This window comes from Scyliorhinus canicula, chromosome 2, assembly GCF_902713615.1.
Source record: "Scyliorhinus canicula chromosome 2, sScyCan1.1, whole genome shotgun sequence".
NCBI lineage: Eukaryota > Metazoa > Chordata > Chondrichthyes > Carcharhiniformes > Scyliorhinidae > Scyliorhinus > Scyliorhinus canicula.
Window position 1 is genome coordinate 15,635,919 of NC_052147.1, and position 12,750 is coordinate 15,648,668.

General features: G+C 49.7%; 1 protein-coding gene across 2 annotated transcripts in view; it reads left to right on the plus strand.

Annotated features, from left to right (window-relative positions):
* The window catches only part of vsx2 (visual system homeobox 2), a 70,881-nt gene extending 58,383 nt beyond the window's left edge, over positions 1-12,498 (plus strand). Inside the window, exons 4-5 of one of the 2 annotated variants that reach the window (XM_038774115.1) lie at positions 5,731-5,911; positions 9,752-12,498. In XM_038774115.1, coding sequence (XP_038630043.1) covers positions 5,731-5,911; positions 9,752-10,065 — 495 coding nt within the window. In that variant the 3' untranslated portion in view covers positions 10,066-12,498. Of the gene's footprint in view, positions 1-5,730; positions 5,912-9,688 lie in introns of both variants that reach the window. The other variant, XM_038774107.1, reaches the window with a different exon arrangement.
* Positions 12,499-12,750: the final 252 nt, after the last annotated feature.

Here is a 12,750-nt window from a genome sequence, read left to right on the forward strand (position 1 = left end):
CCACTGGAGGGCTAACACACTGCCACTGGAGGGCCAACATACTGCCACTGGAGGGCCAACACACTGCCACTGGAGGGCTAACACACTGCCACTGGAGGGTCAAGACACTGCCACTGGAGGGCCAACACACTGCCACTGGAGGGCCAACACATTGCCACCGGAGTGCCAACACACTGCCACTGGAGGGCCAACACATTGCCACTGGAGGGCTAACACACTGCCACTGGAGGGCCAACACACTGCCACTGGAGGGCCAACACATTGCCACTGGAGGGCTAACACACTGCCACTGGAGGGCTAACACACTGCCACTGGAGGGCCAACACACTGCCACTGGAGGGCTAACACACTGCCACTGGAGGACCAACACACTGCCACTGGAGGACCACCAAACTGCCACTGGAGGGCCAACACACTGCCACTGGATATTTAATTTGATCAATTAAAATGGGCCAGCCTGGAAGAGGAGACCATCAAGCATAGGCTTGTTCTGTTTTTAAAAAAATTTAGAGTACCCAATTCATTTTTTCCAATTAAGGGGCAATTTAGCGTGGCCAATCCACCTATCCTGCACCTCTTTGGGTTGTGGGGGTGAAACCCACGCAAACACGGGGAGAATGTGCAAACTCCACACGGACAGTGACCCAGAGCCGGGATCGAACCTGGGACCTCGAGGCTTGTTCTCTTGAAGGCATGTTCTCTTGGCAGCAGCAAACAATGTTGTTCCATCTTCCCATGCAGTGGCGTTGAAGATTTATCTGTGGCACTGGCTACTGGAGGGAGTGATGCGCAATGGAAGTACCTACTGCTGGAGGGGGGTATTGAGGGGAAGGGGTGTGGGGGCAGAGACCCAGGAAAGTGGAGCACTCCCAGTAGGTGTTGTAAGCCTCCGGGTGAGGCAATATAATTAAGGCTGGCAGCAAGTAGGTACCATTGCTATTTGCGCTCAAGGTTTATAGAGAGGAAAATGAGCCCAGGTTCCTCTTGGATAGGGCAGATGGCTCATTGGCATCAAATCAAAGCAAAATACTGCGGATGCTGGAAATCGAAATAAAAACAGAAAATGGCGGATAATCCCAGCAGGTTTGGCAGCATCCGTGGCGAGAGAGAAACAGCGTTAACGTGTCAAGTCTAGTGGGCAGCACAGTGGGTAGCATTGTTGCTACACAGCTCCAGGGTCCCAGGTTCGATTCCCGGCTTGGGTCACTGTCTGTGAGGAGTCTGCACGTTCTCCCCGTGTCTGCGTGGGTTTCCTCCGGGCGCTCCGGTTTCCTCCCACAAGTCCCGAAAGACGTGCTTGTTAGGTGAATTGGACATTCTGAATTCTCCCTCTGTGTACCCGAACAGGCGCCGGAATGTGGCGACTGGGGGCTTTTCACAGTAACTTCATCGCAGTGTTAATGTAAGCCTACTTTGTGACAATAAAGATGATTTTAAAAGTCCATTTAGGGCGAGAGGGAGATGTGGCAGCACACTATTGCCGGCAATGGGAGCAGCAGGACCTCAAGCTGAACTGCATTAAACAGGTGTCAATACCTCCCTCCCCTTCCCCTTCCCCTTCCTCTCCCCCTCCCCCAGGCCCCATCTCAGTGACATCTGATTGAAATACAAGCAAGAGGGAGAGAGATAGAGATGTGATAAATTATACCAACCGATTCCTCACATCCAACTTATCAAGGAGTCGAGGACACGAGGTGATTTCTAAAATGATAACAGCCTTAATCAGGCAATCAGGAGGAGAAGATTATGTCCTGACCCTCGCCATCAATCTGCCAGCAATTTAATTTCATTTCCATTACAGGGTAATTCCGAAAATTTCCACCGCAAAATTAACACCCAATTTTCCCATTTTAATTAGTTAAATCAGAAGATGTAGCTCTCCCCCGGGAGGCTGTGAGGTGGGATCAGTTAAGATGAAAATGATAACTACATGGCTGTAATTAGGACGGGTCAATGCATCCTCTCCCTTGAGTCAGGCTAGTTTAATTTCCCGTGATATTTGAGCGGCTGTCGCTAAGCTGTGCCATCGATTGATGCAGAAATTAACTTATTTTTCAATCAGATTCCGGCTGCCCCCTGGGTCGCTGCTTGCCTGCCTCTTTTGCAGCTGAAGTGATTTTTCATCAGCGGCTGTCTTTGATGGGGAAAGGAGCCGTCATGAATTACAAAAGAGGCTTTTTTTTTTAGTCGTCCCCCCCCACCCCCCTCCCCAGTCCACCCACCCTCCTCCCTCCGAACCACGACGTCACCATCAGCAACAACAACAGCTTAACAAAGTGGCAGTGCCTCGCCAGGCATTTAGCCGATATCTGTGGAATCTCTCACTGTTGACACCTCTCCAGTAGGAACACTGACTGACACTTTTCACAGGCATCAGCAGGTCAGGCAGCTTCAGCCTGATCCCCATGTTAAATCTACCTCTGGGGATAGCTTTCTACAATTAATTTTGGCGTTAAAAACGTAATTATTAGGTGCATTTTTTTTTTACATCGAAACTCGATAGGATTTTTTTTCTTAGCCACATGTCATAGCCCATGTCACTGCAAAGTGGAAATGTCACCTTTAGTGTCAGTCTCAGTGGGAAATGGTGGCTGAGTGGTCATCTAGAAACCTGCCCGGGCTAGTGCTCTTGTGTTATGGGTTCAAATCCCACCCTGGCAGCTGGGAGAATAATAAAGTTGGGAATTGAGAGCAACTGTCGGTGATGGCGATCCCATTGACTGTCACCAAAACCTACCTGGTTCATTAATGACCTTTAGGGAAGGAAATCTGCCGTCCTAACCTGGTCTGGCCTACATGTAGCTCCGCGCCCACAGTGACGTGGTTGACTCTTAATTGCACCCTGAATGGCCTAACAAAGCCACTCGGTTCAAGGGCAATTAGGGATGGTCTTGCCCGCCCATGCGGACGTGGGTGCAAAGTGGTTAGCACTGCTGCCTCACAGTGCCAGGGACCCGGGTTCGATTCCAGCCTCGGGTGACTGTCTGTGCGGAGTTTGCATGTTCTCCCCCATGTCTACCCGGGTTTCCTCTCTGGTTTCCTCCCACCGTCCAAAGATGTGCAGGTGAGGTCGAATGGCCATGCTAAAATGCCCCTTAGTGTCCCAAGATGTACAGGTTAGGTGAGTTTGCGGGGATAGGGTGGGGGAGTGGGCTTCGGTAGGGTGCTCTTTCATAGAGTTGGTGCAGACCCGATGGGACGAGTGGCCTCTGTCTGCACTGTAGGGATTCAACGATTAAAGAATAATTTTTAAAAGTGGCTCCTGACTGGATTGCTCTGCAGAGAGCTAGCATGGACTCGACGGGCCAAATAACCTCCAGTGATGTAATGGCTGACTGACCTAAATGCTCGGCATGTGCAGGATTTTGCATTTTGTTATTTATAAAACATGGAAGTCTACTTTGAATCTGAAAAGATTGAATTGTCCAGTAGTTTGAGTTAAGAAAATTAAATACTGTGATATTTAGACACGATGTGATATTTATTTTTATAATGTGTCAAAGTGGGAGAATATGATAAATAGGGCAATTATCTTTTCGTTTTGTATAACACTTGGCTATCAATCACGAAGAATAGCCAAATGCCTGAGACAATTGAGAGTACAGATTCAGTTCAGTGTGACCATCCTATTAAGATTCTTTAACTGTTTGACTGTTAGTGCATTCTGGCACCCATTTGATTGTGTTTACTGCACTTTAGCCGCACTCTGCCAGCCTTGAGTGTTAAAATATTAGCATCAAAGAGCTCAGGAAATGAAACAGTTATGGCTGACAAAGTAAAAAAATAGTTCTTGAACATTTTTGTAGTTTTTAGGGCTAATTCCTGGCTTTTCATCTGTAAACTGGGATTCAGATCCATGCTAATTAGATCTATCCCAGGAGTGAGCTGGACTGTGGACAGTTGCTGCGTGGAACAGAATTGTCAGCCCCATCATTCAGACGGGAGAGGTGGAGGTTAAAGCACAGTGTAACCCACACCGAGGGAACAGTAGCCGAATTTGCATTGTGCCTGTGATATTCAGGTACTCCTATGTTAAAATAAACAAGTAACCAATTAAACTAGAGCAGATGAACCGAGGTACCAATTAAAGGGACAGCCCCTTAAAGGGATACAGCACTAAAAAAAAAAAATCACAAATGAAACTTAAAACATGAAACCAAAACGTGATTAAGAGGGCCGATAAGGTACCTCGGTCCCTGCAGTGCCCATTGGGTACGGAAGACCTTGCTGCCGCTGGTCGACACCGTGTGTTCTCTCTCTAGGGATGCCCAACCATGAATAGAGCCACAGCAGAGGGGCAGTTATTCAGGTTCTCCATGCACCTGTGGTAATAAGCTGACCTCACCTGAAGATAATTTGACGTTAACTGATTTAAATATTTCTCTGCTGTTCCGAGCCTGTCACTCAAGGCCCATTGAGAGCTCCGGCCACATGTGGCTGCTGGAGGTACAAGCACCAGCAGCCATTCAAGGGCTGTTGGCTGCCCGTCAAGCACTGACCGTATTTTCCATTATGGGGTAGATTCAGCAGGTAGGAGATGGCAGGATGATGATGGGTAGGTGCGACAGTGGCAGTGAAGGACTAGTGGAGGAGTGGCATGGTGGGGCTCTGGTTAGCGTTGCTTCCTCGTGGCGCCGGGGTCCCAGGTTTGATCCAGGTCCTGGGTCACTGTCCGTGTGGAGTTTGCACATTCTCCCTATGTCCTCGTGAGTCTCACTTCCACAACCCCAAAAGGTGTGCAGGGTAGGTGAATTAGCCACGCTAAATTGCCCCTTAATTGGAAAAAATAATTGGGTACTCTAATTCTTTTTAAAAAGTGAAGGACTAGTGGTGGACACAGGGCAGTGGCAGCAATAGTGTTGGTTAACACCAATTTTGTTCCAATGTTGTTCCAGTGCTGTGTGCCTGTTTCAATTGTGCTCTAGACATCTAGAGTATACAAAGGGGCTCTAGTTATATTAGAAACCCCCCCTGTCCTCACATTTTAAATTTTCGGGAGCCATAGCGGGTCATGCACACAGTTTTTGTCTGAACCTCCAACACTCAACTGGCTGGTCCTGTGCTGTAATGCGAGGTCTTGAGTCCATTACAGTAGGCCTCAGGCTTCTTGGGCCTGATGTTGGTCCCCATGTGACCCAAGAGTAATAGATTGAGGAAACCAGAGCACTAGTCTAGAAATAACTCCCCACACACTGATGGCTCTCACTTTGCTTCACAGCAAGCTCATAGAATAACGTCAGAAATAGCTGCACATACCGATAATACTGTTCCATCACCTCTACTTTAATATTCTAATCCATGTTTTCAAATCCCTCCACAGCCTCACCCCTTGGGTCACTCTAGCATCCTTCAACTCTCCCCAGCCTGCCTAGATATCTGCACTCCTCCAATTCCAACCTTTGCACCTAAGCCCAATTTTAATTGGTCCACCAGCGATGGCTGTTCAGGTGCCTGGAATTCCCCCCCCCCCCCCAAACCAAACCTTTCTGCTTCGATCTCTACTCCTCTTATCTCCTTCACGTTGCTCCTTAAAAGCTAATTCTTTGAGTCATCCTTTAGCTAATACCTCTTCCTACGCACCTCTGTGAATTGACTGAAAAGCACCTCGGGTGCGGGTTTAACTACGTACAAGTGCGAGATAATTGCAAATTCTTGTTGCTATGTTCACCACTGAGCGTTAGGCAGGAGGTTCCTTGCCGTTGTTCTAACTCTCTCCTGCCTCCCCAACAGGTGTGGTTCCAGAATCGTAGAGCAAAATGGAGGAAGCGTGAGAAGTGCTGGGGCCGCAGCAGCGTCATGGCTGAATACGGGCTGTACGGAGCCATGGTGCGGCACTCCATACCATTGCCGGAATCCATCCTGAAGTCAGCAAAGGATGGGATCATGGAATCCTGCGCTCCGTGGCTTCTCGGTAATTGTTTATTTTTCCACCGCTGGAGACACGTTGCGATGGAAATAGAGGGTTTTTAAATAGAAAACAATAAATAAAATGGGGGGCTGGATTGGCTAATGGATGGCCCAGAAGGAGACTATTTAGCCCATTGTGTCGTTGCCAGCTCCTTGAAAGAACAATCTAATTAGCCCCACACCCCTCCTCCTTCACCAAGGTCTTTTTCAGAAGTATAACCAATCTTACCGGATTAATATTTAATCTGCTTCCGGCTCCATTTTGAGCAGTGAGTTGCAGATCGCCATCAGCTCGCTGCCTCCTCTTCCCCAACCCCCCCCCCCCCCCCCCCCACCCCACCCCCCCCCCCCCCCCCTCCCTCCCATCGGTCGTTTTGCCAAATCCGTGTCCTATGGTTACAGAGCCTCCAACCAATGGAAATGATTTCTCCTGATTTACTTCAGCCTGCCAGTGACCCTCCTTGTGCCTCTGGTGAGAAGGGGACTGCCACCCCTTTACCTCATTGAGTGTTTCGCCTCCCCTCCCCCTCCCCCCCCCCCCCCCCCCCCCCCCCCCTCAAGGTCTGACCTCTGCGGTTGCACTGCCCTCCCCTGGCCTCACCATCAAGATGCCTAACCCCCTTGTCCCACCCCACTCCTGGGTCTCTGTTCCCCTCTTGGCCATGAGACCCCTACACTTAACCTGGTCCTGGGCTCCAGGGGCGTAATTCTCCCAGCCCCGCGCCGGGCCGGAGAATCGCCGCAACTGCGCCACGCCACAATTCTCCGAGGTAAGGATAATCGGCGCCATTTGCGCCGGCGCATTTGGCGCAGCACCTGACGCGGGCCACTGTCCGCAGCCGGGTCGCCGATTCTCCGGCCCGGATGGGCTGAGCGGCCGCGCGGAAACGGCAGAGTCCCGCCGGCGCCGTTCACCCCTGGTCGCTGCCGGCGGGAACTCTGCGCGAGGGGTCGGGGGGGCGGCCTATGAGATGGGGGAGGGGGTTCCGTCCCGGGGGGGGGGGGGGACTTGCGATGGGATCTGGCTCGCAATCGGGGCCCACCAATCGGCGGGCCGGCCTCTCCCCCCCGGTCCTACTTTGTTGCGCAGCCGGCCCCTGAACCCCCACGCCATGTTGCGCTGGGGCCGGCGCGCTGAAAAAGTCCCCCACGCATGTGCGGGTTGACGCAGCGCCCATTTGGCGCCGGGAAGGGAGGCTGGAGTGACATGAACCGCTCCAGCGCCTTGCTGGCTCCTTGTGGGGGCCAGAATCGTTGTCCCCACGCCCGTTTCGCGCCGTCGTGAAACGCGACGGCGTTCACGACGGCGCGAACACTTAGTCTCCATTTCGGAGAATCACGCCCCAGGACTTTGAATGTACGGACTACTTGTAGTACCAGCCCTGGCCACTGCTGCCATGGTGCTGTTAGATCTGCCAGCCAATTAGATTGGCCGGGAACTCTCTGAGGCAGGACTTTCTCTCAATGAGGGCTGGAAGTCTCCAATCTCCATGTCGCTAACACTCCTCGGACTGTTAAATGGCCGTGGGCCGCCGTAATCAGCAGCAATGTGTTCCCCGCTATCTGTTTGGGTGGTGGCGGGTGGGGGGAAGGAGCCATGCCAACCAAATAACCAGCCCTAAGTCTCACTCCAATAGTTTATTATTGGACAGTTATTGCAGTGGTAGGAATGGTGTTTTTGGCTGTGTTTATGCACATGTCTGGGACAGAGTGGAGAGACTTTCACTCAATGCGCTGACAATGGGTGAAAAAAAACGTTTGACAAAACTAAAACCATTGAAACATATGAGGGGTTTTGACAGGGTGGATGTGGCAAGGAGGCTTCCTCTTGTGGGAGAATCCAGAACAGGTGGTTGCGGTTTAAAAATAAGGGACCAACCCAATTTAAGACAGAAATGAAGAGAAATTAGTTCCCTCACAGAGGACCGTGAGTTTCTGGAACTCTCTTCCTCAAAAGGTGGTGGACGCAGAGCCTGAATATTTTTAAGGCTGCGGTCAATAGATTCATGACCGGGAAGAAGATGGAAGGTTATCGGGGGGTAGGCAGGAATCTAATCAGCCGTGATCTTACTGACTGGCGGGGCAGACTCCTGCTCCTAGTTCCTATCTTCGTACGTATGGCAATTTTAAACATTAAGAAGCAGCCTTCACATTCAGCGGTTTGCTCTGTGCTTTGTTTGCTTGCTGTTGTGTATATTTAAACAATTTCACATTAAAGGGCGAGATTTTCCAGCCCTTCCAATGGCAGGATCTTCCAGTCCCATGGGTTGACCGGCAGTGCGAGGGAGCTGGAAAATCCTGGCCAAACAATATGGCAAAAGCATGTTCTCCATTTTGGATTTCCTTTGCTTCCTCTGCAATCCCTTTAACCATCCCCTCCCTACCTCTTCTGTAGAAACCCACCAGACTTCATCAAAGTCACACCCATGAGGCGGTCAGAGGTGTTAATCACAAGGGTTTCCCAATCTTCAATGGATTGAGAGCAGCCATTAAAACCTTTCGCAATCCAGAGCATGAGACACAGCCACTGGATTTTAACAGCTACATTATTTCGAATGTTTTTTTCTCCAGAGGCAACGATATCACTGTGGACGGAGATCTCCTGTGGTAAACAATTCCTCCACAGTTTTTATAACCACTGAGAATGCATAAACATTTTTTCAGAACTAAGAAAAAAACATTTAGGTCCGTTAGTTATACATCTAAATTGGACCAAACCAATTTCTGCCCCATGGTGTTTTTTTCCCCCTCGGTCACTGTTGAGGCATAACAGCATTTTATCTCAGAAAGGCTACTGTTGTTTTAACAAAAAGAAAAACGTGCAGAACGTATCTTTATCGGGCAAACATGGAGCCTTTCTCCTCTTTACATTCAGTGGTATCAAAATAAACAGCGCCTCCCACACTTCAGCTTGGGGGAGAGTTTATCAGACAGTTGCTTGACAGTACTGAACTGCAATGTTGCTGCAAAGTGACACATGATACCGAAGCTTTTTGTCTTACAATCCACCAGGACAAACTCAAGACTGCCAAATTTCAAACTGCGGTCATTTGAAATCTGCTATTCTTGTATTTGCCCTGATTACTGCAAGGCGAGAGGTTTCAGTGGCACTTTGTAGCAATGTTACAAATGTAGCAATATCGGTTTCAATCTAAATCCGGAATGTCCCGATCTACAATCAGTAGGTTGCACTGTCTGGATAAACCCTATTTAGAGACAGAAAGTCATCTGTCTCCTTACTGAACATTTATGAAGGCTAAGCAAGTTCTGGGTTGGGGGCAGCACGGTGGCACAGTGGTTAGCATTGCTGCCTCATGGTGCCGAGGTCCCAGGTTCGATCCCGGCTCTGGGTCACTGTCTGTGTGGAGTTTGCACATTTGCCTCGTGTTTGCGTGGGTCTCACCCCCACAACCCAAAGATGTGCAGGGTAGATGGATTGGCCATGCTAAATTGCCCCTTAATTGGAAAAATTAATTGGGTACTCTAAATTTTTTTTTTTTAAAGTTCTGGGTTGGAACATGAGTCTCAACAGTGACACTTGGAATGGATAATTTTTGAAAATGTACGACATTTGAAGTATATTCTCGGGCTTATGTTTCCCAAGTTTGGGTGTGACCCTGGGGATCATGCGCCCTTTTTACAAATGCGCTTATTCTCCAGTGAAACCTTTGTGTCTAATGACCTGACCTGACCTTGTAGTGTCTGTGTTAAATGAAGCCTTTAGCTCCCAGGTTCCTACTACAGTTTAATCTTGGCATCTTTCTTTGCTTACCGTTTTCAGTTCAAGATGGCTTACCAATGACCAGACGATTTTCTAAAACCGAGTACCAACAATTCTTTCTAGGAATGCACAAAAAGTCCCTCGAGGCTTCTGAGGTGGTGAGGAAAGTGGAAGCTGAGCACGGCAGTCAGCCCAGCCAAGAGGACAACGAGCGAGAGGTCAAGAGCAAGGATTCCAAGGCGGCCATTTCTAAAGAGGAACTGCGGGAGAGCAGCATAGCCGCCCTCCGGGCGAAAGCGCAGGAGCACAGCGCCAAAGTGTTAGGAACGGTGTCCGGTGACGGGCAAGTCAAGATGACGGAGGAGGAGAGGCCGGAGGAGATGAAGAGCGAGCAGTCAAAAGCAATGCAAGACGAGATGTCGACTGAAAAGTTCTGAACTTTAGACACAAACTTTTAGCTCTTTGTATCTCTGCAGTCGGTCTTTTATGACGCAGTGTTACCCCAAGACTGTTTAACGGAGACAAAGGTTACACAACATTGGCTCTGGCTTAACTTTCAGAGCTCCCTCCCCCCATTTTATTTTTGCGGAGGTTGCTCTTGACAGATGTGGGTTTTTTTTTAACAATTTGTTGTTGGTATAATGACTTGTCATGTAAGTATCATCTATAATCATTCATTCGGAGTTACACCAAAGTGAAACACTGGTGGATTATGGTAGGTTTATTTTTCTTCCCCCTGTTTTATCTCCCCAATGTGTTGAAAGAATGTACTTGGACGTTCCAGCGTTAGTCTTAGTTGGAAATAATAACAAATCCCACATCCTCAATAACTATTGATTCATTGTAGGCACCTCGTTGATACAAGGGGCACTTTATGATGAAAATATCACACACATGAGGCTATTCGCCGAGGCCCCATTCAGAACCTTTTCTTTCCAACTCATCCTCCACGTACAATTAGAAATTTGTCCGTTTTTAAAAATGTTTCAGCTGAGTTCATGTTACGGTATTTAACTCCATCGATCTAAAATGTAAAGCAATTAGCCTGCTGTGAGTTTGATTCAGATGGCAGAATCTATTCACCCTTGCTGGCTCAGCTTCACTTGTCTAATGGCTGCACTGGGATTAGCGACTGGGCTGACGGCGTTTGGCATCGCAGGCTCTGGTTTTGAGATGTGCTGCATTTTTATTGAAGTAAGGTTGTTTCTTATAGAAGGAGTAGAACCCCAAAAAGCTGAGGTTTCTTTAAGAGTCCTGCTAAGTGGTATTTTCACAATGCGTTGGAGTCTTTTGTTTGAGCTTAGTTTGCTCTCACCACCTTTGTTTTCCGAAAGGATGATGACTCTTCCAAAGGGGTGTTCCACGGTTCCTGATATCCCACTGACATCTTAATTTTCCCAGTCTCAGTATGGATATTGTGTATTTGGTGATGGTACCTAGCAACGTAGCCAGAGACTTTTGGGGTCAGTTGAGGGGGGGGGCAATTTAACCCAAACCGGTGAGGGGGGAAATTTGATTGGATCTGGCCAGCCGCCAATTTTAAAGGGATACAATATGGTGTTCTTGCTCAGTTAGGATATGATGATCCCTCAATGTGTCGCCAAAGTGTCTTCGTACATGGGCGGCACGGTGGCACACTAGTTAGCACTGCTGCCTCATTCCGCTGAAGACCTGGGTTCGATCCCAGCCCCGGGTCACTGTTCGTGTGGAGTTTGCACATTCTCCCTGTGTTTGCGTGGGTCTCACCCCTACAACCCAAAGATGTGCAGGCTAGGCGAATAGACCATGCAAAATTGCCCCTTAATTGGAACAAAAAATTGGGTACACTAAATTTTTTAAAATGTATCTTCACATCACGTCCCATCAGATTTTACTTCAAAATAATAACGATTCCTGTTTAGTAACGTAACTGGGTTGAGATTAGCGATGGGCAGAGGTGTGTAAATATAGTTAATTAAAGCATTGCCGCCACATTAGCGCTCAGTAATAATCATTCTGATGTACAATGGGTGTCCATGGTGTTTGGGGACTGTAGGAAAAAGGATTGAAGGTCCAACTATAGATATTTCCCTCACACATTTATCCCATTGTTCACACAGGAGACCTTTGGCTCCCACATGTAGCCACTGCACAAACCTCCTCCACTTCTCACCATTAATATGTGCCAGGATTGGCTGACCCACCCACCTGGGGGCTAATTGAAGCCTTTAAGTGGCCATTTAATAGCTTCTTCTTGTCACTGCTGGGACTTTTCCCATGCAGGGGGGAGGTTAGAGCCAGGTGTCTTGGCCACCAGGTAAAACCTGGCAACATAGTTTCTGGGACATGGAGATGCCTTCTGTTCAGGCACCCTGTGACTATCCCCAAGGACTTCTTCCCCTATGTGTTTCCCCTCCCCCACCCGCTTTGTTGATCTTGGCCCTGCTCTCCCTCCTCTTCACCACATCCCGTTCGCCTGACCCCGAGACCAAGCCTTTGTTCCATCGGCCCATGGGTGTTGGGCAACACTGCAGTCCCAGAAGTGGCCACCGTTACCAATGGCGCTGCTGGAACAAGAGGGACGCCAGCCATTTGATTGCTCAGCCGCTCTCGAAAGCAGGACCTCCTCTCTGATGGAGGAGGAAGGTCTGTCTGAAGCCTAATAACGGGCTGATAGCCAGTAAATGGCTGAGGGGTGAGCCAGCCAAATGCGCGCTGGCTCGCCCCTTACTTTATGACATGGGGGTCGGCAGGGGCCTCTGATTTCCATGCAAAATTCCACCCAGCCACCCCCCCCCCCGCCACCTCCCACCCCATCTACACACCACCACCCAGCCACCCCCCCGCCAACTCCCACCCCATCTACACACCACCACCCAGCCACTCCCCCCCCGCCAACTCCCACCCCATCTACACACCACCACCCAGCCACCCCCCCCCGCCAACTCCCACCCCATCTACACACCACCACCCAGCCACTCCCCCCCCGCCAACTCCCACCCCATCTACACACCACCACCCAGCCACTCCCGCCCCCCCCGCCAACTCGCACCCCATCTACACACCACCACCCAGCCACTCCCCGCCCCCCCCGCCAACTCCCACCCCATCTACACACCACCACCCAGCCACTCCCCCCCACC